Here is a 24,610-nt window from a genome sequence, read left to right as displayed (position 1 = left end):
AATTATGTTAATCCCGAATCAAAATATTATTTCTATATTTTGTTTATTTTAATATTGCCACGATAATTATTATGTAAATCGAAAATTATTTCACAGATATTATCTCACAAATATTTGTTGGATAAACAAAATATGATAGAAAATAAATATGAAATAAACATTGTTTAATATAATCCATTGTCCGTCCAAAATATTAATCTGTACATATACGAATATATGTATATAACATAGCACATGTACGAAAAGAAAAAAAAAAAAAAAAGAAAAAGAAAAAGAAAAAATGGGAATTCTTTCTTCCATATTTACTAGAAACGTAATAATGTAGTCTTCTTTGGCACATTCACTGAAAAAATCTAAAAAAAAAAAAAAAAAATAAATACTTGCTTCTTAAATATGATGTTAATCAAAGGACTATAAAGATCTAAAATAGGCTAATAAATTATGACTAACGAATTGATCGAATATTTTTAATACTAGCGATATAAAATGTGTTTTTATATTGATAATATTTAACGCATATTTTATCTATTTAGATTTAATTAGATCCCAAAAATGCATGTTTTTGAATAGTACTGTAAATAAATCGTAATTTAATAATCTAAGATAATCGCCTGATAATCTCAAGAGAGAATAAAAAAAAATAATATTGTAAATGAAATAATTCTATGATCATATAGAATATTTCTTGATATACCATTTGATCATAAATTCCTGCAGGATAAAGTGTATTATTTACAATTTTAATATTTTTCTAACTAACTTTTACAATTTATCTCATTAATATTAGTAATCTTTTATTGACAATAATAGAAAACTAGGTAGAATTGTCGCTAAATTTCATAAGCAGTAACTATTCAATTTATGACGATAAGATTGCTATTACTTCCTAAGTACTTACGAAATATAAATGTTAAACATATTATTTTAAAAATGAGAACCTACAAATATATAATAATCATTGCAAATATACATAATGCGTGAGTGATAATAATCTATTATCTTTACAATACTGTACAATAAATCTATGCGTTTATTTGCTTTATAATAGGAACAAATCTTCTTTTTTATTTTGTTTTCTACATATATAAAAGCTTAAATTTCATTGAATAACTTTTAACCTGTGCATTATAGATTTTATGCAATCTGTACATAGTACAGAATATTTAACACTAAGTAATATTATATTAAATTATTCTTACATGTTTAATGTTCTTTTAATACTTCTCAAATCTACCTATCCCTGAGTGATGCATCATCGTTATTAGATAACATCATCATAGTCGTAGATAACAGAAGTATCATATTGAAGTAGATTCATAATTAACTCCTGATAATAAACAATGTTGTTTGAGTCTCTTTAAGTTTGCTATTAGATATGCATTTTCTATAAATAAATCCTTTGCAAGCATATCAGCTCCGGCTAATCTTTTAGCCTATAACGAAACGATATAAAAAAAGAAATAAAATCATCCTTATTTACAATGTTCTACTTAAAGGTAATATATAAAAATAAAAAAATAAAAAAAAAAAAAAAAAAAAAAAAAAAAATATAAAAGAAAATAAAAAAAATAAAAAATTAAGCATACCTGTTCAGTATTTGCTTGAATTTGAATTTGTAATTTTTCTTGAGTATTATAAAGAAGACACCGTAATTCAGATACCTCTATTTGATGCTGAGACAAAGTTTCTATAAATGAAATTTAAATATATTTCAAAATAAATCCAATTAATTCGACAAGTGTTACGTTGATTAGAAATTTCAATAATAACTTACGATGTAATACTTGTTCTATATGATGTTGCCGCTGTATAAAATATTCTTCTAATTGGCGTTTTTTACGTTCTTGAATCTGTAATTTCATATTTAGATTTTCCAATATATTTATGTCAATATTACATACTTGTTGTTGTGCAATATCTTGCAAACCTTGACAATGTAAACTATTTAAAGTTTGCGATTTTATTAATTCTTGTATTAATAAATTGTTTTCTTTTCTGGACATGCTATGCTTGAATTTACTTTTTTTATCTTCTTTTTCTGTAAACGTCGTACATTCAGAAATATTATTCGTTTTTTTCTCTCCCGATTCTGATTTTTCACATTTATATACATTATTTGTATCCGCTTTATTAATAGACGGTAATTGATTTGAATGACAATTTTCTACGCAACTTTCTTCCTCTATAACTTGCGACATAAAATGATTAGAAGGCATTGAATTTTCAAATATATGATCCCCTTTAAAATTTTCTGTAACCTTAGATGTATTCCCATCATATTGAGGTGACCTCGGTTGCAATTGCATATACGATTCAACGTTAAATGAATCCATGGGAATATTATTGCAAAAAGTACAAGATCGTTGAAAAATGCTTTCATCTGATACCTGAATTGAAATATCAATCTTTTCTGGTCTCTCCAAATGTTTCAATTTTTCAAATAAACTTTTAATCTCTTTATCTTTCTCCAAAATATCCTTCTCTGTTTGCACTTTCCATTGTTCAAATTCTTCTTCCAAATCTAAATACTATATTACAAAAGAAAATATCCTTTCAATTTTTCAAACAAAAAATAATGTAATTGTATATTAATAAAATGATGGCATAGATGTGAAATGTAAAGTAAACTGTTATAAAAATTAAATCAAAATAAATTAAATCAAAATAAATTAAATAAAATGAAATTGTTAAAAAATTATTAAAATATAAATAATCAAAAACAAATTGAGTTACCTGTTGTTCCAAATTAAATTTTTCTTCTATAGGAGATAATCGACCACCGTTTTTCACTTTATCTATTGGACTAATCATTTCCTCATATTCTGCCATTTTAGCAATAAGCTCTGAAAATTTTTCATCACTTATTTTTTGTTCTTGTTCGAACAACTGCCTCTCTTCTTCCAATTTAGCAGCCCAATAATCTTCGCATTCTTCATATTCTGCTTTCAATAAATCAAGACTTCCTTCTAATTCTAAACATCTTTCAGTCAATTGTTTTTTCTCAGTTTGCCACCAATTTTCTTGTTCCTGAGAAACTAAATTAGTAAGAGAATTATCACTGTTAGATAAAGTCGTATTGTTTTTCTTATCAGATTCATTACAAGGCACACTATGATTGGACGTTATATCTTTTTCTTTTAAATTCTTCATATGATCCGTAATAGAATATTCATCTTTCCGAGGTGGATAATCTCGAAGACTAGTTATTTTATTTTGTAATGATTTAATATCTGCATGATTACAATTGGTATCCGTAGAACAAATCATTGTATCATTACTATTATGCATCACCCGTTTCGCAGACGTTGTTTTATTACATTTAGAAACAACAAAATCTCTTAATGATTCACTTGTTCTTTCTTCGCATTCAGTCTCAAGCTCAGAAGCAAGACTTTTAGAAAAATCAATTTCTTCGGTTAACGAAAATGAGTTGAACTTTGATTGTCCACAAATAACAGAAGATATTGCATCTTTATAATCACAGTTTTCACAAGAACAATCCCCACATTTTATTAACATATTTTTTAAATCTTTTATAATTTGTTCTTTATTATCTATTGTATCTATCTCCGTTTTGAGCAATTCAACTTTTTCATTTATACCATTGCTGCAGGATAGCTATAAACATATATATATATATACACATTAGATAAAGCTATATATGAAAATATGAATTTTCATTAATAATTTTATTTTTCTTGATACCTATAAAAAAATATAAAATCATAAACGTAAAAATTCGATACATACAATTTCCTCTTTCTGCGAAGTCGTTTCTACGTTGGTATTTGTTTCCGATGTGACAGTAGCATCAACTGCTAAAATTATTCAATAAAATGATATTGCATTATAATAAATATCACATAAAAGGAAAAATAATAATTAAAATAATAAATAAAGTTATAAAAATAGTTACGTGGAATATTTATTACCTTCATTTTTAATTGCTCGCAAATTTGTTTCACTATCACGTGATCTTGATATCTCCAATTTTATAGTAAGTTCATCATTTTGATCGCGCAGGGAAACTATTTCTGACTGCAACTGTTTCATACGATCGATTAAATGTAGAACTTGTTCTTCCTTCTTTGCATCTATATCATCAACCTAAAAGTGATAGGGGGAGGAAAAAAAAAGATAAAAAAAGAAAAACTATAATATTAAATTATAGCGTCTTTTTTCATAAATATAATTTTTTCCAAGCGCATTAATTTATTTTTTTATATAATACCTCATCATGTTCCGCAGCAAGCATTTTAATTTGCATCAAAAGTTCATTGTTAGATTCTTTTAGCTTATCTATTTGACTTCGGAGATTTTCATTTTCTGTTTCTAGAATTTGATTATCTTGTAAAGCAGTCAAAAGTTTATTTTTATTTTGATAATTTTCTTGTTGCTGCGTTTGTAACTGTTGTTCTTTTACTTTTAAAGTAGTAGCATTACTTTCACGTTCCAAACTAAGTTGATTTGATAAATCCTTTATAATCTCAGAATGTTTATATTCGATCTGTTTTAATAAATTTTGTTTAATTTCCTCTTGCCGAAAATGATGTTCATCAATTTCTTGTGCAAGGGAATTCGCTCTCTCATTAGCCTCTATTACATCAACTCGCAATTTATCTCTTTCACCTGTTATATTTTCTATCAAAATGCTGTAAAGTACAAACAATATTATTGAATAAATATATTACGATTGCAGAATTTTTTAATATCACTTTTTTATAATTTCATAATAATCCGTATTAAATTACGATAAAACAGTTGCTTATAACCTACTTCAAGTTGCGTAATTCTTCCTTATAAAGAAGAAAAACACCTTTCAACAAACTAATATGAGGCTGAATATCTGTATTGATTATAGAATCATTAAGACTTTTCAATTCATCGCATAAGGTAGTAACCAAATCACTTAAATTAATACTTGATGAGTTATACCCCAAATCTGATAAAAGAGAAGCTGCATCAGAAATACCAGCCATTTTCCACATATCGGTAACAATATTATGCTGAATAAAGCTGTAATTTATAATATAAATAATTCATAAAAATTATAATTCGATTAATATAACAAATATATACATTGAGCAATCAGTAAAATACTAATACAGATATACTAATACAATACCCTGAATCACGATGTTGAAGTGTATCATAATCAGATTTTTCTTCATTTGAATTTGTTAAACATTTTGAAGATATATCCTTGCAAGGAAGAATCAATTCTTCTTGTAAAATAGTTTGATTTTTAAATATATCTAAAAACTCATCTAAACTAATAAGACCATCGCTATTTTGATCAAGTTTTTCAAATATGCGTTGAGCTATCTATGGGAAAAATAAGCTTATGTTTGACTGCATTCATATATTATTACAAATTGTAAAATTCAAATAAATACTTGTTTTGGAAGTGCAGAAGTCTCCCTGTGATTAGACATGTAATATTTTTCTGCAGTATCTGCATTTTCTTTGAAACATACATTCATTTTTTGCCATAAATCTTTTAATCGATTTTTATCTAATATAAGACCTATAAAATGTATTTAATAGGTTAGAAATATAAAAGAATATAAAAGAAAAGTCAGATATAGCAAAGCTTTATACAAATATAATAATTGTTATCATAAAATAAGACATATAGTGAATATAAGGATTACCTGTTTTTGTATTGCTATCATTCATATGAGATTCTTGAATTTCTGAGTTTGGAAAGTCAGAAATTTTATCATTATCATTATTTATATTTACTTCTTGCTGTAATTGTATAGTACAATCCGTGTCACCTTGAGTCAACAGCTCTTGTGTTTTGCCCAACAGAAGTAATAATCCACCTCGAAATTCTTGAAATGAAATTGATCGTTTTCCTGGAGTACATTTTTTAATACATTCCTTTAATTCATCTCCACGGTTATGGAGTTGTAATTTATTGCATAAAGAGGATAGATCCTCTTCTTTCAGTTCTGTTTGTCCTTTCATCAAACAACTTTCAAATACAGCAAGAAGCTGTTGTTCATAAGGACCATTGTTATGTTCACCCATGGCATCCTTTCATTGTTCTTTAATAAATCTTGTAAGGACTTAACGGTGTATCTATATTAAAAATGAATTTATTATTTAAGGTTAAATAATTTCTTATAATAAAAATTAAGGTTAAGTATTGTAAGATATTATAGACTATAAAATATAGTACTATAGACTATAAAATATAATCTATAGTATTTCAATTAGATGAAACATGTGATATATATTTTATAAACGATAGAACTATACTTTATCATAATCTTAATTGTAATTAATACAATAAGCAGGTTAGAAATTATTTTATGACACTTACCTCGCGTTTATCACATGCACTGTGATTTCATAATTTCTCAAGATTTACACTTAAATATGTGTTTATAATCAAATAAAGTATAGTGTATAATAAATTCTAATCACAGTATATAACTTATTATGAGTAATGTTAGCATAAAGAAGTCTATCTTCTCACACTTATTAACCTGTAGGTTATACCTAAGTACGTTCAATACATTTGTGTCGTAAATGGTCATAACCTACTATTGTGACATACAATTGACATTGATGTACTCTTAAATATACACACACATGCATGATACACTATCATATTAGCGTACTTAGAATGATCCATAAACTCTCATTAATCCATTAAACTCTAACCAATGTAAACAAATTTATTATTATTTAAATAAGGTCAAAAAATATTTATATTTATAAATTTTATATAATCAAAAAAAAAAAAAAGAAAATTTAAATCGCAACACGTCGCAGTATATTAAAAATTCGTATCGAACAATATGACAATATGACCATAAACCAACTGCCAGATTTGTACATTCGTTTGAAATTAAGTCTGATGCATAAAGTATGCATGTACATACATACGAATGACACTTAGGAATTATAATTTATATAACCATATACAATAGAAAAACTATTCATTTGGATTTTATTTAATTTCATAAAATTGTCGAAAATTAAATTAATTTCATTTTATTATACATGTAAATAGATAAACTGGTCTTTTCTTTTTTTCATTTTTTTTTTCCTTCAAAGAACAACGTTTAAATAGTTAATTTTGAATACTTAAGTAAACTGAAATAAATGGAATGATACATTATCTACTAAATGTATTTATATGTAAGATTAATTTTTAAATTATTTAAACATATAAACTGAACAATAGTATTAATCATTTTTCAAAATGCAATTTTGTGTCTAATAGTTAAAAAATAAAAACATAAAGCCTAATAAATTACTATCTGTAGATATAACATACTTGGATGGTGATTGGTTATTTCCAATGTATTACTTCTTATACCGTATATCATGTCTCTAATTGGAGGATACCTACATATAGCTGAGTTTACAATGTCACCTTCAAAATTTGGCGGAAATGAGAATTCTAGGACAACATCCAACAAGGAAGTGAATATATATAATTAATTATTTAAATGTATCACTAAAATATTTTATGTGATAAATGTACTTTTGTTGTATGTTTGAAATATGGGTATTACAGGATTACTACCATTTTTGAAGAAATCTTCAAGAACAGCAAATATAAATGAATTTGCAGGTGAATCTGTTGCCATTGATACTTATTGTTGGTTACACAAAGGAATATTTTCTTGTGCTGAAAAACTATCATTAGGAGAACCAACAGATGCGTAAGTAATTACTTTATAATATATCTTATTATCAGTTTCAATATGATATATCTTATTATCAGTTTTTTTTAAATATTTAAACAATTAATATTTTGGCCAAACATTCATTTTTACTTCATCTTAAAATATGATTAACTTTTAATTTTTAGATACATAATATATTGTATGAAATTTATAAAAATGCTTTTAAAATATAATATAAAACCTATTCTTGTATTTGACGGACGACATTTACCAGCTAAGGCAGATACTGAAGCTAAAAGACACGAGTATGTAACGTTTTATATCATAATAATGTTTACATATTATTGATATTAATATAAATATATTATATATTTCTAGAATGAGAGAAAGAAAACGTCGTCAAGCAGCAGAATTAATACGTAGTGGACAAACTGCAGAAGGCAGGAATTTATTAAAACAATCGATAGATGTAACACATGAAATAGCTCTGGAACTAATTAAAACATGTCAAAGTTTAAATATAGATTGCATCGTAGCTCCATATGAAGCTGATGCCCAATTAGCATATCTTAATATTAGTGGTATAGCAGATATTGTTATCACTGAAGATAGTGATTTAACATTATTTGGATGTAAAAGAGTTAGTGACTTTTACCATTTTCTATATAAAGAGATAATGATTTTAAACAGAAAAGAATAATTAATGATATATTCTAATCATAGGTGTTCTTTAAAATGGATGTAAATGGTAATGGTACACTTGTTGAACAAGACAAATTGCATCTTGCTATGGACGTGAAGTCTACGGATTTTGATATGGATAAATTTAGGTATATGTGCATTTTATCAGGATGTGATTATTTACCTTCACTTCGTGGTATAGGATTAGCTAAAGCAAAAAAGTTTATTCAAAGTATGAATTCAAACAGTGATATATATAAGGTCAGTTTCTGTCTGATATTATACTATAATATAATCTATATAGTGAGGAGAGAGAGGTAAATATTATTATTTTTACAGGCTCTTACTAATTTAGGAATTTGTCTTAATATGAAGTCTTTAACAGTATCAAAGGAATATAAAGACAACTTTATGAAAGCATTTGTAACATTCAAACATCAATTAGTATTTTGCCCTTTACAAAGAAAACAAGTACGTTTAAATTCTCCTTCAGCTGACGTTTCTGAAGATCAGTTATATTATGCTGGAGAAGAGATAGACCCTGATAAAGCATTACAACTTGCTTATGGTAATTGTGATCCATTCACATTTAAAAAGCTTCATGACTTTGATCCTGATAAAAAACAGGTACAATACATGGTTAAATATTTTATTCTTTCTAATATTACATTCTATTTATTTTTCTGATAATTTTTCAAAGAATTTGAATAAGGTGAATCCAAAAATGTTAATTACAATTACAAAACACATAAGCATTTGGTCGTGCAATTATAAACTAAAACAAAGTCCAGGAAACATGTATAAAAAAGAAACAACAAATTATGAGCATCACTTGTCTGTAAAAGAATTTTGTACTTCGGAAAAAAAATCTGCTAATTTAAAGAAGAAAGAATATCATCCTGGTAATATTTATATCATATTTAATTTATACGAATTATTGTTTTAAATTAATTTAAATGTTTATTTTATTTTAGACGTAAATATTCCAAATTATCAAGAATTAAACGAAAAAGATATTTTAGACACATATAAATCTGAAGAAAGTATTGAATCTGAAAATGCAATATATTTAGAAAAAGAAAATGTGTCTGATGTTAATGAACAAAAATCTCCAATATTAACTAGAAAAACGAATCCATTTGTTAAAGAAGTATCTAGTAATGAAATATCTCCCAGTTTATTATTTAAACGAAGAAGTAGAATAAAACCTGGGCGCACAATAAACTTTAGAAAAACAATTATTGATGAGAATGTAATTACAGAAAGTAAATTTTTTACAAATATAAATGAAGACATAGATAAAAATAATGCAAAAAATAATGATAATGATGTTAATTTTGAATCGGACGAATTATGTATAAGTCATACTTCCAAAAAGATGAAGATAGAAGTAGATGATAGAAAATGCGATTTAAAATATTTAACAGAACTTAATAATCTAGATAATACATATTCCATAAATACAAAACAATCAGATCAGAATATATTAGTAAATGAAAATAAGAATGCGATTGCTAACAGAAACATGATTAATGAAGAAACATTTACAACGCAAGATATGTGTTCTTCAAATCATACATACGAGTCAAAAATTTTATTTACTTCAACGAACGAAGTGGAATATATAAATTTTAATGCAAATGATATTATGAATAACTATAATTGTAATATGCCACAATCAAACAGTCCTACTTCAGAATCTGATTATTCAGTTAGCCAAAATAGTGTAGAAGATAATACAAATAGTTCATTTAAATTTTCAAATATTAAATTAAATCCATCAAATGACATTCACTCTAGTAAAACAATAAAGAAGCAACTAACAAGCTTCCAAATGGTTTGTATTTATTTATCTACAATAAGAATATCATAAAGATATATTTATTGCAAAAAATACTTGTACAAATTTCTTTAATTTTTAATATTTTTCAGAGAACCAACAAAAAAAGCACAATTAAAAGAGACCATCGAAGTAAACAATTATCTTCTGAGCATGGACAACTAAGTTTATTAAATATGTTTGGATTTGAAAAAAGTAAGTTTCTTCATTATAATTGTTTACATGCTATATATTTATAAAAAGTTCTATATTATATTTTACAGAGCAAAGTTGAAGTACTGAAGTTAGAATTAAATAAATTAAATCTGATACTGAAACTATATATATATATATTGAATGAATATTTAGGAAAATATTGTTATGCATCCCTGAAAAAAAAAAATTGCATTACATTGTTATAGGCATTATTTAAATTCTATATTAATAGCACTACCATAAGTACATCTACTCTTGTATATTTTATAGGAAATAATTTATTTTGTATCTATTCCTCCCAAGGTCTTGATATTCTTACATTTTTCCAATTATCGATATCCAGCTAAAATTATAATAAGAAGGATATAATAACGTTTAACTTTGTAATAAATAAAAAAAAATAAAAACCATTTATAATTTTTTTTTTAAATTACGAGACATTTATTTATAAATCCATATCTATGGAAACTAAAATCTGACTGCTTTTTTTTTTAAAGTAAGAATATAAAAAAACTTTCATAATATATAAAAAATATAAAGTAAAGTTTCATTAATAAATAAGAACTATTTCTATAAAATTTATCTTATCAACGTATTCTAAAATATTTACATATATTGCAGTATTTATTTACAACTTGTTGTAACATACCTCTTTAACTTTTTCAAATTCAGAATCTAAAGTAATTTCTCCTGGTTTTTTTACTTCAATACCTAATCGTTTTGCTTCATGGTAATAAGCCCGTTGTTGTCTGTATGTATATCTAAAAGAAGAATCTCTTATATTAGCAAAAGCTAAAGACATAGAGACAAATTATAACATAAATTATGTAATTATAAATGGTCAAATCTTAAGTCATCTTATAATTCCATTATTTTTGTTTTATAAAATTATATATATATATATATATATATATATATATATATATATATATATATATATATATATATACACGAATTCCTATATACCTTATTTGTGTAAACTCTTTGAGTCCAAACGATCCACCGACGATTAAAATTATGAATGGAAGACCATAGCGAAATGTTTTACTTCGAAATAATGACATCACGTTAATCAATAAACTTATTCCTTAATAAACATAATAACAAAGTTTATCAAACTGTAGCAATAAAGTAATATCACATAAAATGTACTTTAAGCTATATCTAATTTTATCATATGAATTATTAACCTTATTCTTATAGGTTACGACCAAAACTAACCTCTTCAATTTCTACGTTAAGAGATCTACCAATCAGAGTCGACTATTCTCCTCTACGTATTTTAATTAAAGATGTAAGCCGTAGCGATGAAAAAAAATGATATTATTAGTATTTACTATTTACTCTTTACGTTGATGCATGTATGAAGATTTTGCTATTAATCTACGAACTCGATTCTATTAAGTATAAAATTAGGTGGGGTCAGCGACACATCAGTGTTATTTTTTTCTTTATATGTTAGAAATGGAATTGAATGTAATCAAAAGTATAATCTAGGTTATATCAGTCCAATATCTTTTTCTAAAATTAATTAAATATGTTATTTTATTCTCATCTAAATACACTTGAACTGATACAATTGTTAACTTCATTTTGACTTCGTTTTGACTGTTCAAATATTTTTATATTTGGAGACAAATAACACGAAAATACACCGTCAAGCATACGTCGTATTATGATTGTTAAGTATACTGTTCTAGGGATTTTTCATTATGATCGTCATCACAACTCGCCATTTACATATGCTCAACTATTTCATGAATACCAACCCAAATTATTGTCCCAACTAACAAATTATTGGTTGGTGGATATCTCATAGAAATGAATCCTAATAGATGGCTATTCTCCGAAAAGATAAAAGAATAAGAAGAATATAAATTAATTTTTACAATCAAAAATTATAGTATTGATAATTTATGAGGAATCGAAATTTTCAATAGTATTTTAATGTGAATTGAGATTAACAGTTTTTTTTAACTATAATGTTCGAATAAGCATTGTTCATTGGCGACAGCTTGATCGCTGATCGATGTTTTTGATTCCTAATTAGAAGAGAATTATATGTACGTTTGATCAAAAACGTGATAAAAATAGTGTCAATTTTTAATGAAGAAAAATACATGTTAGGTTAGAGTGAAACTGAATGTGTACAATATACTCATTTAAACGAAAATAATTATTAAACTATTTCAATTCTAAATGTATATAATATCATAAATATTACCAATGATAATTAATCAAATTCCGTGTTTTGTTGACACTTGAACGAAAACGAAACTCTGGTCTTCTGTTTTGGATATGGTCAATCAAATGGATAATACAAAAACTTCAAGATACGGATTAATATCTTGGAAATTGAATAAGAAGCCTTTGGGTTTCTTATGGAAACGTCATTATCGTGAAAATGTCATAAAAGTAGATGAAAATAAATGGAAGGGAGAAGATCCTAACACTATCAACGTTGCACCATGCAAATCACAAAATAATAATACCAACAAAATACCACACGGTTTTTTTGGAAATATTAAGAGACATTTTGCAATTTGCAAAGCTAAGCAAAAAGTAAGTATATATATATATACTTAGTATATATGTATACTTATATACGTATACATTCAATGTTATAATAAAATTTTTGCAGGCAAGCAAAGCTATCACAGTTGATCATCTTTATGAGGCCCAACAAATAATGTATACAATTGAAAACGACAAGCCAGCAAAATCTTCTTTTTATATTGACACGCCACTAGTCGAACACTGTCTTCCTTCTATAAATATTGATAATTTACAAGCCAATATTACGCAAACTACTATAGATGAAAACAAAGTTAATTGCAATACTCAATTTTCTTCGCCTTTAGATTGTGAGACAGATATTTATTCAAAAGAAGAAACAAAAGATTTAGATGTACTTGATGGAGAATATCATACGAAAAATAAAATGCATATTGATCCATCAATAGAATCTCCAGCATTGCGTACTACAGATGAAAAACAAATAGTACAATATACGAGTAATACGGATGGAGAAAATGATATGGTAATAAACGATGAAAGTAAGTTGAAGGCATGTCTTACAGAGGAATTATTGAAATTGAGCAAATATGGTTGGTATTGGGGTCCCATATCTGGAAACGAGGCTGATATTAAACTCATGTCAGAACCAGATGGTGCATTTTTAGTTAGAGATTCATCCGACGACAGGTAAACTATCATTTTATATATATATATATATATATTTTTTTCATTTTACATATAAAAAATATATTTAATTTGATATTTGTTAATAGGTATTTATTAACATTAAGTTTTAAATCATCGGGGAAATTACTTCATGCACGAATAGAACACAGTAGAGGTATTTTTTCATTATGCAACCGTGGAGAAAGTAAATCCTTTACTTCAATAGCTGCTTTAATCGATTATTCTATGAACTTCAGTGAAACGGCAGTTATTTGTTATTCAAGACCTAAATATCCTGGTTGTCCATCGTTTCCTGTAAGACTAACAAAGCCAGTTAGTAGGTTCACTCAAGTAAAAAGTTTACAATATCTTTGTCGTTTCGTTATACGACAAAATACAAGATTGGACAATATTCACAAATTGCCCTTGCCAAAAAGCATGAAAGGATATATAGAGGAGGCGCATTACTAAGACATGAAACGATGCAATTAACTTAAAACTTTAATAATACGACAATTAAAATGTCATGTGATAATTTTAGAGTATTGCTGAAAAGAATTAAATTTATATTTAGAGATAAATTTTTTATGTGCTTTTGCACATTTACATAACAAAAGTATTGGCAATGCAAAAAAAAAACGTGAAGGCACAATGGAAATAAATGCATTTGTTAAATAAATAGATATGTATATATGTATATATATATATACATATATACATATATATATATATATATATATATATATATATATATATTCATATATATACACATATATAAGATTTGATAGAAAAATATATTTTATGATATCTATACGATGTAGTACAAAAGTTGCATTCTATAAACTTGAAATAAACAGATGGAACATATGTATATATTGCACCAACAATATCATGTTTATCTACTATCAATATAATCATTTATACGCACATATTAGATTTTATTTCTATAGATTAGATTAAATAATAAATCGTGAAATTCTTAATATCTGTATTTTGATAAAAACTTATTTTTATTTGTTTTTTTTTTTTTTTTATATTTCTGGTGCAATACGAATGAATTCGATCAGATTCGTAAATGTATCTGTATAAATTCAACGTAACTACTTTACTTTTTAAGATTACTCCAAACTGGTTTACTTTTTAAGATTACTCCATTTATTAATTTTGATTGATAAATTTATAAAAACTTATTATTAAGGCAAATGACTTATAGGCACATAGTTTAATAATGAAATATTGATATACTTTGAACGATGCGAGTTATATAGAAAAATTATGAATGACATCGCTGATTCCTCATATTTGTTACTCTATGTATTCTCTCTGTCATTATTGCATAATCTTTATAAATATCACATACAAACGAGCGATTCATGTTACAACATCGCTTTTATGTGATAAACGAGTAATAGATGTAATCTCGGCTTTACAAATTATTTATCCCCTTTTTAAAAATTCTCAATCTTTGAGAATTGCTTTTTGCAATTGTTAAAAATAAATTGTCGGCAAAGGAAAAGAAAGATATTTATTTTATAAGTTGAATTTATATATGTGAGAGTATATTAAAAATCTCAATAGGAATTACTTTGTATAAAAAAAAAAAAAAAAAAAAAAAAAAAAAAGGAAAAAGTAATATCTGTAAAGAAGCATATATTCTCTGATCCATTTATCTTTATACATATAGCTTCAATAAAATGTTTTTAATAAATGACATTAAAAAAATCATTAAAAAGCGAACATAACAAATATATCCGACGTTTATATCATTCTCCAAACATTCCCAAAGCTTTAACGACGAGATGTTAACGAAATGAATTGTAAATGTCAATTGAAATTTATAATATATATTTTAATGAACGAACGATAAACACGAGACGAAGAAAATTCGTGTAATTGTAATTTCGATTGAAAAGTCGAATGAACGATGGAAAAAAAAGAAAAAAAGAAAACAAAAAAAGAAGGAAAAAGAAAAGAAAATAGAAAGATTAACAAGATCGAAAGAATCATAGAATTTTGATGATGCCGGTTATCGAAGGTGGATTGGTCGATTGTGGCGCATATGTCGTCGTCTTGTCGCCGTTTGTCCTCTACAAATTAAGAAAAGATACGAGTAAGAACGAATCGCATAACAGCAATAACAGCAGCAGCGACAGCAGCAACAATAACAGCAACAGCAACAGCAATAGTGTAGTAGTATAGTAGTAGTAGTAGTAGGAGTAACAGCAGCAAATAGCAGCTGTGACGGCGACGGCGACGGTGACGGTGGTGGTGGTGGAGGTAGTGGTGGTGGTGAAGGTGGAGGTGGAGGTGGAGGTGGTGGTGGTGGTGGCAGCGGCGGTGACAGTGATGGTTACGTTGATGGCGGCGGCGTCAGGGGCAGTAGTGTCAAATTTATTGTTAGATGCCGCATCGTGAAGCATCGCGAAGTATCGTCCGTACGTCGGTGATTAACGTCAAAACGTCGGCGTGGTTTGCTCGCATCACAGGTATGAGCACGTAACCAAGAGAGAAAGAGAGAGAGAGAGAGAGAGAGAGAGAGAGAGCGTAATATCGACATGAAGAAAAATAATAAATGTAGACGAGCGCGAGTATTATTTTCTCGAATGTACGATATCAATGAAGAAATAAGAAAAACACATGAGAGAATGATAATAAGATATATTCGAAAATGTGAAAGAATAATCGGTGATCATAGTCGATGAGGAAACGAAAAAGGAGAAGGAAAAAGCGGAGGAAGGTTTTCACCGCGCCAACAAGTGATACACGTAACACCGTTACGTGTTCAGTAAGGAAACGTAAGATAGTCACCTTTTAGAGAAGAAAGAGAGAGAGTGTGTGTGAGAGAGAGAGAGACATACAGAAGAAGAGAAAAAGGAATAGATAGGCAAATAAAGAGAAATAGAAAAATAGTGCGTGTGTTGTGCGTGAAAGAGAGAGAGAGAGAGAGAGAAAGAGAGAATAAATCAGTGAACTAAGAAGAGTAAGAGAGAGAAAGAGCATTACGAGCCGACGAGTCTCACGAGAAGAATCATCGAAAATAGGAGAGGAGAAAGAGTAGCGCCACGGTGCGTCGATGGGACGCGCCGTGCAAGGCGTCGTGAGACGGCCGAGATACGAGAAAAACGACAGTAACATTTATCAAGAAATACGAAAAAATAATAACGTTGAGTATAGTACAAGAGAACGGACGAAATTTTATACGCCGTTAGTCGACATATTTTCTTTACCGGCAAAAGTTTCCTCTGTACTTTTCGATATTGTCATTTATGGTCTTTCCAAGTTTAAAGGTGACGACGCGTGTCGACCAAGTGATTACGATAGCGGCTATGGTAGTAGTGAAAGAAATGATTGTGGTGGTAGTGATGCCGCGAGGTTGGTTTTGGTGGTGGTAGTAGTGCTGATAGAAGTAGTAGTGGTGGCTCAAGCAAAGATAGTGATAGTAGTGACGGTGGCGGCGGTGACAGTGACGGTGGCGGTCGTGTCGTTGTCGGTCGTTTCGACGGTCGTGCCGGCATACGCGTTGATCGTTCGACGAAAAACATTGAGGACCGTTAACAGGAATAGAAAAAAGGAAGAACGAGAAAGAAAAGTCATAAGAATAGTGCTCAGGGAGGAAAGTTGTGAACGATTATACGAGAAGGGAGCGTAACGCGACGACGACGGTAGACGCGAGCATCGCCGGCGCGACCGTCACCGTCGCCGACCGTCTCTGTCGTCCTCGAAAATTAGAAAAAGAAAAAGAGAGAAGAAAGGAGTGAGAGAGAGGGAAGGAGAAAGAGAAAGAGAAAGAGAGAGAGAAGAAAGGAAACAAACAACAAGATCCTCCGTTAAAGGATCTTGAATGCAGTGGTGCGCGGTGACTCCCAAGGGCCGCAAGACTCCCTACGACGACGACGACGATCTAGAGGAAAAGAACGATGAAAGAAAGGGCGACGGTGACGAAGATGAGGAGAGAGATAACAGAGACGGGAAAAAAGGAGGAAAGTCTTGTCGCGTGATCCAAGTTCCTTTCTCTCTCAGTGAACCTCGAAGATGTCGTCGTCGTCGTCGTCGTCGTCGTCGTCGTCGTCGTTGTCTTTTAATCTCAGGTTACGGCTCGCCTCGCGATGGAACCTCGATCTTAGGTATTACGACGACAATCTCGAGGAAGAAGAAGCTGCTCGGACGATCAAATAGCATAAAAGAAGAAGGAGAGGAAGGCCTGGAGTTAAGCACGCGAGACCGTGCACGCCACCGCTGCCGGTTGCCAATTCTCTGAGTCATATCCGTGAATTACTCCCTCCTCCTCGACCTCCACCTCACCCTCCTACGACCCTTTACTCGAAGATGAACTCCATGCTGTATACCCTCTACGGGTTCGCAATATTTTTTATGATATTCTGGTCGGGCATGTGGATAGTTCACATGTTGGCTTTAATAGCCGGCCGTTGGAAGCTTCATCGAAAGATCGCCCAAATGCCGAGCTACGAGACTCCTCTGCCTGGTGTTTCAATCATAAAACCATTAATGGGAGTAGATCCGAATCTATTCAATAATCTCGAGACATTCTTCACGATCGAATATCCTAAATATGAATTGCTCTTTTGCGTCGAGGATGATTCCGATCCAGCTTTGATGCTGGTAGGGAAATTAATTGAAAAATATCCCCAAATAGAGACCCGAGTATTCGTCGGCGGTAGGAACGTCGGGGTCAATCCAAAAATCAACAACATGCAGCCGGCTTACGAGACGGCTAAATACGAGTTGGTACTTATAAGTGACAGCGGTATAAGGATGAAGGAGGACACTCTGTTGGATATGGTCAATCACATGACCGATAAGGTCGCATTGGTACATCAAATGCCCTTCACGTATGACCGCGACGGTTTCGCTGCAGCATACGAAAAGATATTCTTCGGTACTGTACAATCGAGGATGTACCTGGCAGCTGATCTTTTGAGAATAAACTGTCATACCGGTATGTCGGCGTTACTTCGTAAAGCGACCTTGGACGAGGTCGGCGGCCTCAAGACCTTCGGTGTCTATCTCGCTGAGGACTTCTTTTACGCTAAGTCATTGACCGACCGCGGCTGGCGAATAACCGTCTGCTCTCAGCCGGCCTTGCAAAACAGCGGCCACTGCGAGTTGCACTCCTTCCAGGCGAGGCTCAGGAGGTGGGCCAAGCTTCGTGTCGCCATGTTACCCACCACGATCGTCTTCGAACCTCTCAGCGAGTGCCTCGTATTAGGCGCCTGTGCCTCATGGGCGGCCAGTGTTCTATTCGACTGGGACTCTTTAGTTTTTTATCTTGTACACATACTATTGTGGTTCATGTTCGACTGGACGCTTTTGTGTGTCGTACAGAACGGGCCGTTGCCCTTCAACAAACTCATGTTCGTCTGTGGATGGCTTCTCAGTGAGATCACGAGACCATATCTCTTCGTTCAAGCCGTCCTGGATCCTCTGATACAGTGGCGTTCGCGCGTTTACAAGCTCAGATGGGGCGGCGTCGCGGAGGAAGTCAAGACGAAAGTAAAATATTAGGATAGCAAATCGTTCTCTCTTCCCATCGATTTTTTTTTCTTCTTTTCTCCCTATTTTATTTTTACTCCTCCTTCCCTTTTCTTTATTTCTCCCTCCCTCTCTTTCCTCCCCTCTCTCTTCTCCCTCTCTTTCTCTCTCGCTCTCTCTCTCTCTCTCTCTCCCTATCTCTCTCTCTCTCCCTCCCTTTCTCTCATTCGCTCTTGTTCTGATTCTCTTTATCTCTCTTTCTCTATTCTTTCTCTCTCTCTCTCTCTCTCTCCTCTTTCTTTAAACTCTTGATTCTTTTTCTTTTTTTTTCTTTTTTTAATAATTTCTCTTCCTTATCGCGTAAAATCAGAGGATAGTGATACTTGATGGCATATCGCGCACTATTCTATATATTTCGCGCTACATATCTACGATATTGCAGTATGCATGAAATATCTCTCTACGTACGATAATATTTTTGTCTCTCTCTTTCGAATATCGTTTCTTCTTTTTCTTCTTCTTCTTCTTCTACTTCTTTCTTATTTCTATCTATTTTTTATTTGCTCGCAAAATGGCACGCGAATCGGGTCGCCGCGAGATTACGCGAATTTCCTTCTGAATACGATCAATAAGAAGTTTTACTGCCGACTGAAAACGTTTGATCGATAATCGAACGAAGTAAAATCTGTGAAGAATTCGTTCGTCAGCGTACATATTATAGGAAAGGAGAGAGAGCTGGGTGATAAGTTATTGATCGCGAAGCGATATCGTGATATTAATAATAATAATAATAATATTAATAATAATAATAATAATAATAATAATAATAATAATAATACTAATAATAATAATAATAATAATAATAATAATAATAATAATAATAATAATAATAATAATTGTATATTTAATTTAATTCGAAACAATAAAACGCACTGTCCTTCTCGCGACTCTGTTTAACAATTTACGATTCCAATGACACTGACGATTCTGATCGCATCGACGACTTTAATACAACTAGGGTCTGGGGCATAATCTTGCTTAAAAGTTAGCACGTTTCTCGTATCACATTATCAGCATTACAAAGAATAAAATTCTATCTTTCACCATATATATACATACACACACACACACATACACACATATTCACAAACGCGATTTTTTAGATTTATATGCTTACGTTTTTATTATCCTACAATATTGTAAATATTTTATTTCATTATAAATTTATCGCGGATCAGACTTCATCACGTTTATCGCTATTTAACCATTCAACATCTGAATCGTTAGTCATTAATTGATTAATAAGTTCGACTTTATACAATTTAGTGATCAATTATTTCAATATTATTCTTAGAATGTTGTTTTTAAATTCGATCGTGATATTGTTTGACTTTATTTTTTATTTATTTATTTATTTATTTTTTTTTTTTTTTTAATTGTATCGAAATTGTACAAACGCATTCGTCATAATTTCATTCAAATATATATATATATATATATATATAAATATATATATATATATAAATATATATATATATAAATATATATATATATAAATATATATATATATAAATATATATATATATAAATATATATATATATATAAATATATATATATATATATGATTAGTAATGAGGAATTATATTTCGTGCATACATACGTAAATTATTTATTATGGTGAGAACCTTTATAAATTCGACTCTTTATTTTCCATATGTACAAGTTTCCTTCTTTATTGTTATCTTGAACAGAATTATCTCAAAAAGTAGTTTTGTACAATTTTATTATAAAAAGAAAAGAAAAAAATAAATAATAATTAATAAAATAATAATAATTAATTTAAATCTAATTGTATTGGATATGTCCCATATTACATTGGGAACTTGTTAAAATGTTAATGTAAAAAAAAAAAAAAATAATAAAAAGAACGTTGAGAAAGAATGTCAATTGGATAGCTTTAAAAAAAAATAATAATAATAATAAAGATTCAATGAGTATTTTGATGATTTAAAAATTCATTACGTTTATTATTCTTGAATGTCCAAATTTATTCGTAAGGAAAAATTAGAAATTATATTTTCATTTTTTTTTTTTCTTTTTTTTAAACAATTCGATAACACAATTCGTAGATAACATTGATAAGACTTATCAACTAAAATGTTATCACATCGCGTGTTGGCTTGCCAACGTAAGAATAAATTTTAGACAAGATGAATCATGAAGAAGACAAGAAGGAATCATCGTGTATGAGTCAAACATGCACTTATTAGTTCGCGATACACTTCTACACTTATTAGTTCATTACACTTATTAGTTCGCGTGGTTATCATTCCTGTCTAAATTTTCTCTTTTTTTTAACTCTTTTTTTTTGTTGTCTTCAATTTCTTTGAGTGCATATTATAATATTATATCATCAATTCAAGTCAGTAGTATGATCGAATATATTCGTTCGTCAGCATTAACAATATTAATGTAAATAGACATTCACAGATTATAACATACATATCATTTGTTGCAAATATCTAAATACATACGTACATACGTAAACGATGAAAAAAAATCGATACGTAGAATATACGAAAAGTAAATCATAATAAAATCGAAAGAATATTCCCACGCGTACTATTCTTGCATCTCGATATACGTACGTACGTACGTACGTATGTCTGTCTGTCTATCTATCTGTTTGTATGTGTGTGTGCGTGTGTGTGTGTGTGTGTGTGTGTACAGGCATTATATAAATCAATAATTCAAGAAAAATACAGAAAAGCAATACATCGTGATAATTCTCAATATATATCATACCATTTGAACGTCAAAAAAAATTTTTCATATACTAGTATGAATTGCATAATATATTTCGTTTCGTCGATAGCGAAAAAAATATAAGACAAATATAGAAAAAAAAATATATATATATATGTATATATATATATGTATGTATATATATATATATATATATATATATATATATATGTATATTCGTATATATTACTTTTTTATTGCGAGCTACAAAGTGTATCGTATAACTCTTAACACATGCAGAGTCGAGCGAAGGTGTGACTGAAATGTAGCTTAGAAGATACATACATAAATACATAAATACATACATACATATTATATATACTTGCATACGTGCACGTGCTTTTACGCGTGCGCGTAGTGAGTTGCGCGTTTTGGAGAAAAGAAAGGGTACAATGAAGACAGAAAATACATATAGTCGGCAAGTAGAAGACAACGAGCTATACTTTTTGTATCGTGCTCGTTGAAACGCGATGATTAACAAGGACCATTTTAGATAAGACAAATATTACTAAAGAAAGAGAGAGAGAGAGAGTGAGAGAGAGAGAGAGAGAGAGAGAGAGAGACAGAGAGAAACAATCGTGAATATCGATCGTTTCTCGTCGCATGAACGAATCGACGATACATTCGTTTTTTGAGAACTTCGAGCGCACTTAAAGAGAGAGAGAGAAAGAGAGAGTGAGAGAGAGAGGGAGGGAGGAAGAGAAATAGAGAGAACAAAAAAGAGAGTTTGACGTAACATTTCAACAGTGAGAACGCAAGCGTAAAACAAGTGGATCGACCGATCCATGCGGCAAGTTGCAACGTTGAAAGTAATATATCGAATAGTATTTTAAAAAATAATAAAATATTTCCGATTTGTATATTGCATAATAATATAATATACGTTTCTAATGTAAATTCAAAAATACATACATATATGTATGTATGTTTGTGTACAGGAGCGAATCGTATAACATAATATTTCTTGTAAACCTTTGTTGTTGATAAATTCGCAAAAAAAAAAAGAAAACAAAAATTTTTCCTTACAAATATAATATTTTTTTCTTTGTAAATTGTTGAAATTGTAAAAAGAAAGAAAAAGAGAGAAAAATATATACATGTATTATAAAAGTGGTCTAGCGTTATACGGTTCGCTTTCAATATGGTAGAATTTCGATTATTCGAATGAATCGAGGGAAATGAGTTAGATCGATAAATCAATATTAATATGTACACGTATTCGAGATTCGACAAGTGAAATCAATTCTGAAAGAGAGAGAGAGAGAGAGAGAGAGAGAGAGAGAGAGAGAGAGAGAGAGAGAGAGAGAGAGAGTGTGTTTGTGAGAGAGAAAGTGAGAAAGTAAGAATATTGTATTATAAATTTTGTTTATTTCGAGTTAAAAAAGCTTTCATTATGTGTCGGAATAATAATAAAATTCTACTGTATATATAAATAGATATATATATATATATATATATATATATATGCATGTGTGTGTGTGTATATATATATATATATATATATATATATATATATATATATATATATGTATGTATGTATGTACATGCACGCACCCATATCGGATATTGTTAATTAGAGAAATTTTCGATTGCAATAAAGGTGCCATGATTTCAATTCCAATTGAATATTCATTGTTACGAAGGATCGTAAAAATATCCATTTCTGAATGCTACTCCCGTTTAAACTCTATTTATAAAAGGTTTATTCAAAGCACATGTATGTACAAACATGAATTTGCTTGCGCGCGCTTCTTCATATATATATATATATATATACACACACACATCTGATACGGATACATATTATATATACGTTCAAACTTACGCTTATGGGCTTCCGTCTTGTGCTTGCGTTCTTACAAGGAGAGAAAGATTTCGTTGTGGTTTCGAATTCGTTCGTCGATGTATGCGTCATTTCGACGAATTGAGAGCAAGACTCCAAAATCTTTTTCTCGTCTTTTTTATTTTTTTTCTTTTTTTTCTTTCCTCTCACTAAAACAGACTGCCTCGTCTTAATATGGAACCGCGTTGCCTATCGAGAATACTAAAGAATTTATTTCGAATTTCGCGCCACTTTTTTCCGCTCCTTTGTGTAAATAAGGAAAAAGAAAAAAAAAAGGAAAAAAAAAATGAAGAAAGAAAGAAAGAAAGAGAAAAATGAAAAACACATTAAAAAAAAAAAAACAAAAAAAAAAGCAAAAAACAAGTTGTTCACGTTGTCCTCTCGTTAAATATTTCAAAATTGAATTTCACTTTACCGCGATAATTTTAAACGATAATAAGCGTTCCCGTTTAAGATATGCTTCGTTAATATCGATTAGATGCGACATTACCTAACTTAAAACTTCGTTAAAACCTTCCACCCTTCTCTCCCCCCCCCCCTCCCCCTCCGACGACCATCATCACCCACGACCCTGCGTAAACAAAATTTCGTCTGTTATTTTGTTCCTTTTAATAATAGTACGTTCCTTTGTATTTTCATATAGATCGATGCGATTTCGAGGAGAGAAAGGAAGATCAATCAAAATTTGTAATAATATAGAAATGAAGAATAGAAATTAGTAATGGATCTTTACGATATGATCGACGAATGATCGCGCAAAGAGAATTTCGAGAAATCTCTAAAGTATGGTATAAGAATGTCAAACTGCAATGTATGTTAAAGATATTCAAGATCAGCTGATCTCTTATCTACCGAACGACGAAATCGAAACTCGATTCTAATCATGAAGAATCAAATGGTTCGAAATGTTACTTCTCGAACAT

The 24,610-nt window shown here is 29.5% G+C and overlaps 5 protein-coding genes across 14 annotated transcripts in view; 3 read left to right on the top strand and 2 right to left on the bottom strand.

Annotated features, from left to right (window-relative positions):
• On the bottom strand, window positions 1–6,782 carry Bsg25D (blastoderm-specific gene 25D). Of its 3 annotated transcripts, XR_014982680.1 has the most exons (13): window positions 6,332–6,781; window positions 5,655–6,087; window positions 5,397–5,527; window positions 5,126–5,325; window positions 4,777–5,016; window positions 4,232–4,652; window positions 3,933–4,107; window positions 3,751–3,818; window positions 2,734–3,618; window positions 1,775–2,528; window positions 1,587–1,687; window positions 1,200–1,433; window positions 1–353 (listed from the first exon to the last, which is right to left on the bottom strand). XR_014982680.1 is itself a non-coding variant. In XM_085659989.1 (12 exons), exons 2-12 carry the CDS (start codon window positions 6,034–6,036, stop codon window positions 1,299–1,301), a joined length of 3,489 nt encoding a protein of 1,162 aa, XP_085516115.1. In that variant the 5' UTR covers window positions 6,037–6,087; window positions 6,332–6,782; the 3' UTR covers window positions 373–1,298. The 3 variants fall into 3 exon arrangements, 2 of the variants coding, with proteins under 2 accessions (XP_085516115.1, XP_035732427.2); XM_085659989.1 differs by lacking the exon at window positions 1–353 and having other exon boundaries at window positions 373–1,433; window positions 3,751–3,815; window positions 6,332–6,782; XM_035876534.2 differs by lacking the exon at window positions 1–353 and having other exon boundaries at window positions 374–1,433.
• Window positions 6,783–7,396: 614 nt separating this feature from the next.
• Window positions 7,397–10,586, top strand: tos (Exonuclease tos). 4 transcript variants are annotated; one of them, XM_035876675.2, is made up of 10 exons: window positions 7,397–7,443; window positions 7,538–7,685; window positions 7,835–7,954; window positions 8,028–8,289; window positions 8,373–8,591; window positions 8,670–8,957; window positions 9,031–9,232; window positions 9,305–10,167; window positions 10,263–10,365; window positions 10,434–10,586. In XM_035876675.2, exons 3-10 carry the CDS (start codon window positions 7,851–7,853, stop codon window positions 10,442–10,444), a joined length of 2,052 nt encoding a protein of 683 aa, XP_035732568.2. In that variant the 5' UTR covers window positions 7,397–7,443; window positions 7,538–7,685; window positions 7,835–7,850; the 3' UTR covers window positions 10,445–10,586. The 4 variants fall into 4 exon arrangements, with proteins under 4 accessions (XP_035732568.2, XP_035732567.2, XP_085515857.1 ...); XM_085659732.1 differs by having other exon boundaries at window positions 7,440–7,471; XM_035876674.2 differs by having other exon boundaries at window positions 7,403–7,685; window positions 10,434–10,585.
• Window positions 10,161–12,168, bottom strand: l(3)neo43 (cytochrome c oxidase assembly protein COX16 homolog l(3)neo43). 3 transcript variants are annotated; one of them, XR_014982638.1, is made up of 5 exons: window positions 11,587–12,156; window positions 11,332–11,452; window positions 11,015–11,126; window positions 10,604–10,708; window positions 10,161–10,538 (listed from the first exon to the last, which is right to left on the bottom strand). XR_014982638.1 is itself a non-coding variant. In XM_035876679.2 (4 exons), the coding sequence occupies exons 2-4, from the start codon at window positions 11,427–11,429 to the stop codon at window positions 10,655–10,657; spliced, it is 264 nt and encodes an 87-aa protein (XP_035732572.1). In that variant the 5' UTR covers window positions 11,430–11,452; window positions 11,556–12,168; the 3' UTR covers window positions 10,514–10,654. The 3 variants fall into 3 exon arrangements, 2 of the variants coding, with proteins under 2 accessions (XP_035732572.1, XP_085515860.1); XM_035876679.2 differs by having other exon boundaries at window positions 10,514–10,708; window positions 11,556–12,168; XM_085659734.1 differs by having other exon boundaries at window positions 10,514–10,708; window positions 11,587–12,144.
• Window positions 12,169–12,192: 24 nt separating this feature from the next.
• LOC118446248 (uncharacterized) lies at window positions 12,193–14,208 on the top strand. Of its 2 annotated transcripts, XM_085659733.1 has the most exons (4): window positions 12,193–12,927; window positions 13,007–13,569; window positions 13,656–13,723; window positions 13,806–14,007. In XM_085659733.1, exons 1-4 carry the CDS (start codon window positions 12,664–12,666, stop codon window positions 13,865–13,867), a joined length of 957 nt encoding a protein of 318 aa, XP_085515859.1. In that variant the 5' UTR covers window positions 12,193–12,663; the 3' UTR covers window positions 13,868–14,007. The 2 variants fall into 2 exon arrangements, with proteins under 2 accessions (XP_085515859.1, XP_035732571.2); XM_035876678.2 differs by having other exon boundaries at window positions 12,195–12,927; window positions 13,656–14,208.
• Window positions 14,209–17,874: 3,666 nt separating this feature from the next.
• The window catches only part of GlcT (ceramide glucosyltransferase), a 7,153-nt gene continuing 417 nt past the window's right edge, over window positions 17,875–24,610 (top strand). Inside the window, exons 1-2 of one of the 2 annotated variants that reach the window (XM_035877011.2) lie at window positions 17,875–19,059; window positions 24,331–24,610. The exon at window positions 24,331–24,610 is cut by the window's right edge and continues 417 nt beyond it. In XM_035877011.2, coding sequence (XP_035732904.1) covers window positions 17,875–19,059; window positions 24,331–24,378 — 1,233 coding nt within the window. In that variant the 3' untranslated portion in view covers window positions 24,379–24,610. Of the gene's footprint in view, window positions 20,362–24,330 lie in introns of those variants that run through there. The other variant, XM_085659730.1, reaches the window with a different exon arrangement.

The sequence above is a fragment of the Vespa mandarinia genome, chromosome 10, assembly GCF_050613455.1.
Source record: "Vespa mandarinia isolate Hongniang chromosome 10, ASM5061345v1, whole genome shotgun sequence".
NCBI classification, from domain to species: domain Eukaryota; kingdom Metazoa; phylum Arthropoda; class Insecta; order Hymenoptera; family Vespidae; genus Vespa; species Vespa mandarinia.
This window is presented reverse-complemented; position numbering and strand designations above follow the sequence as displayed.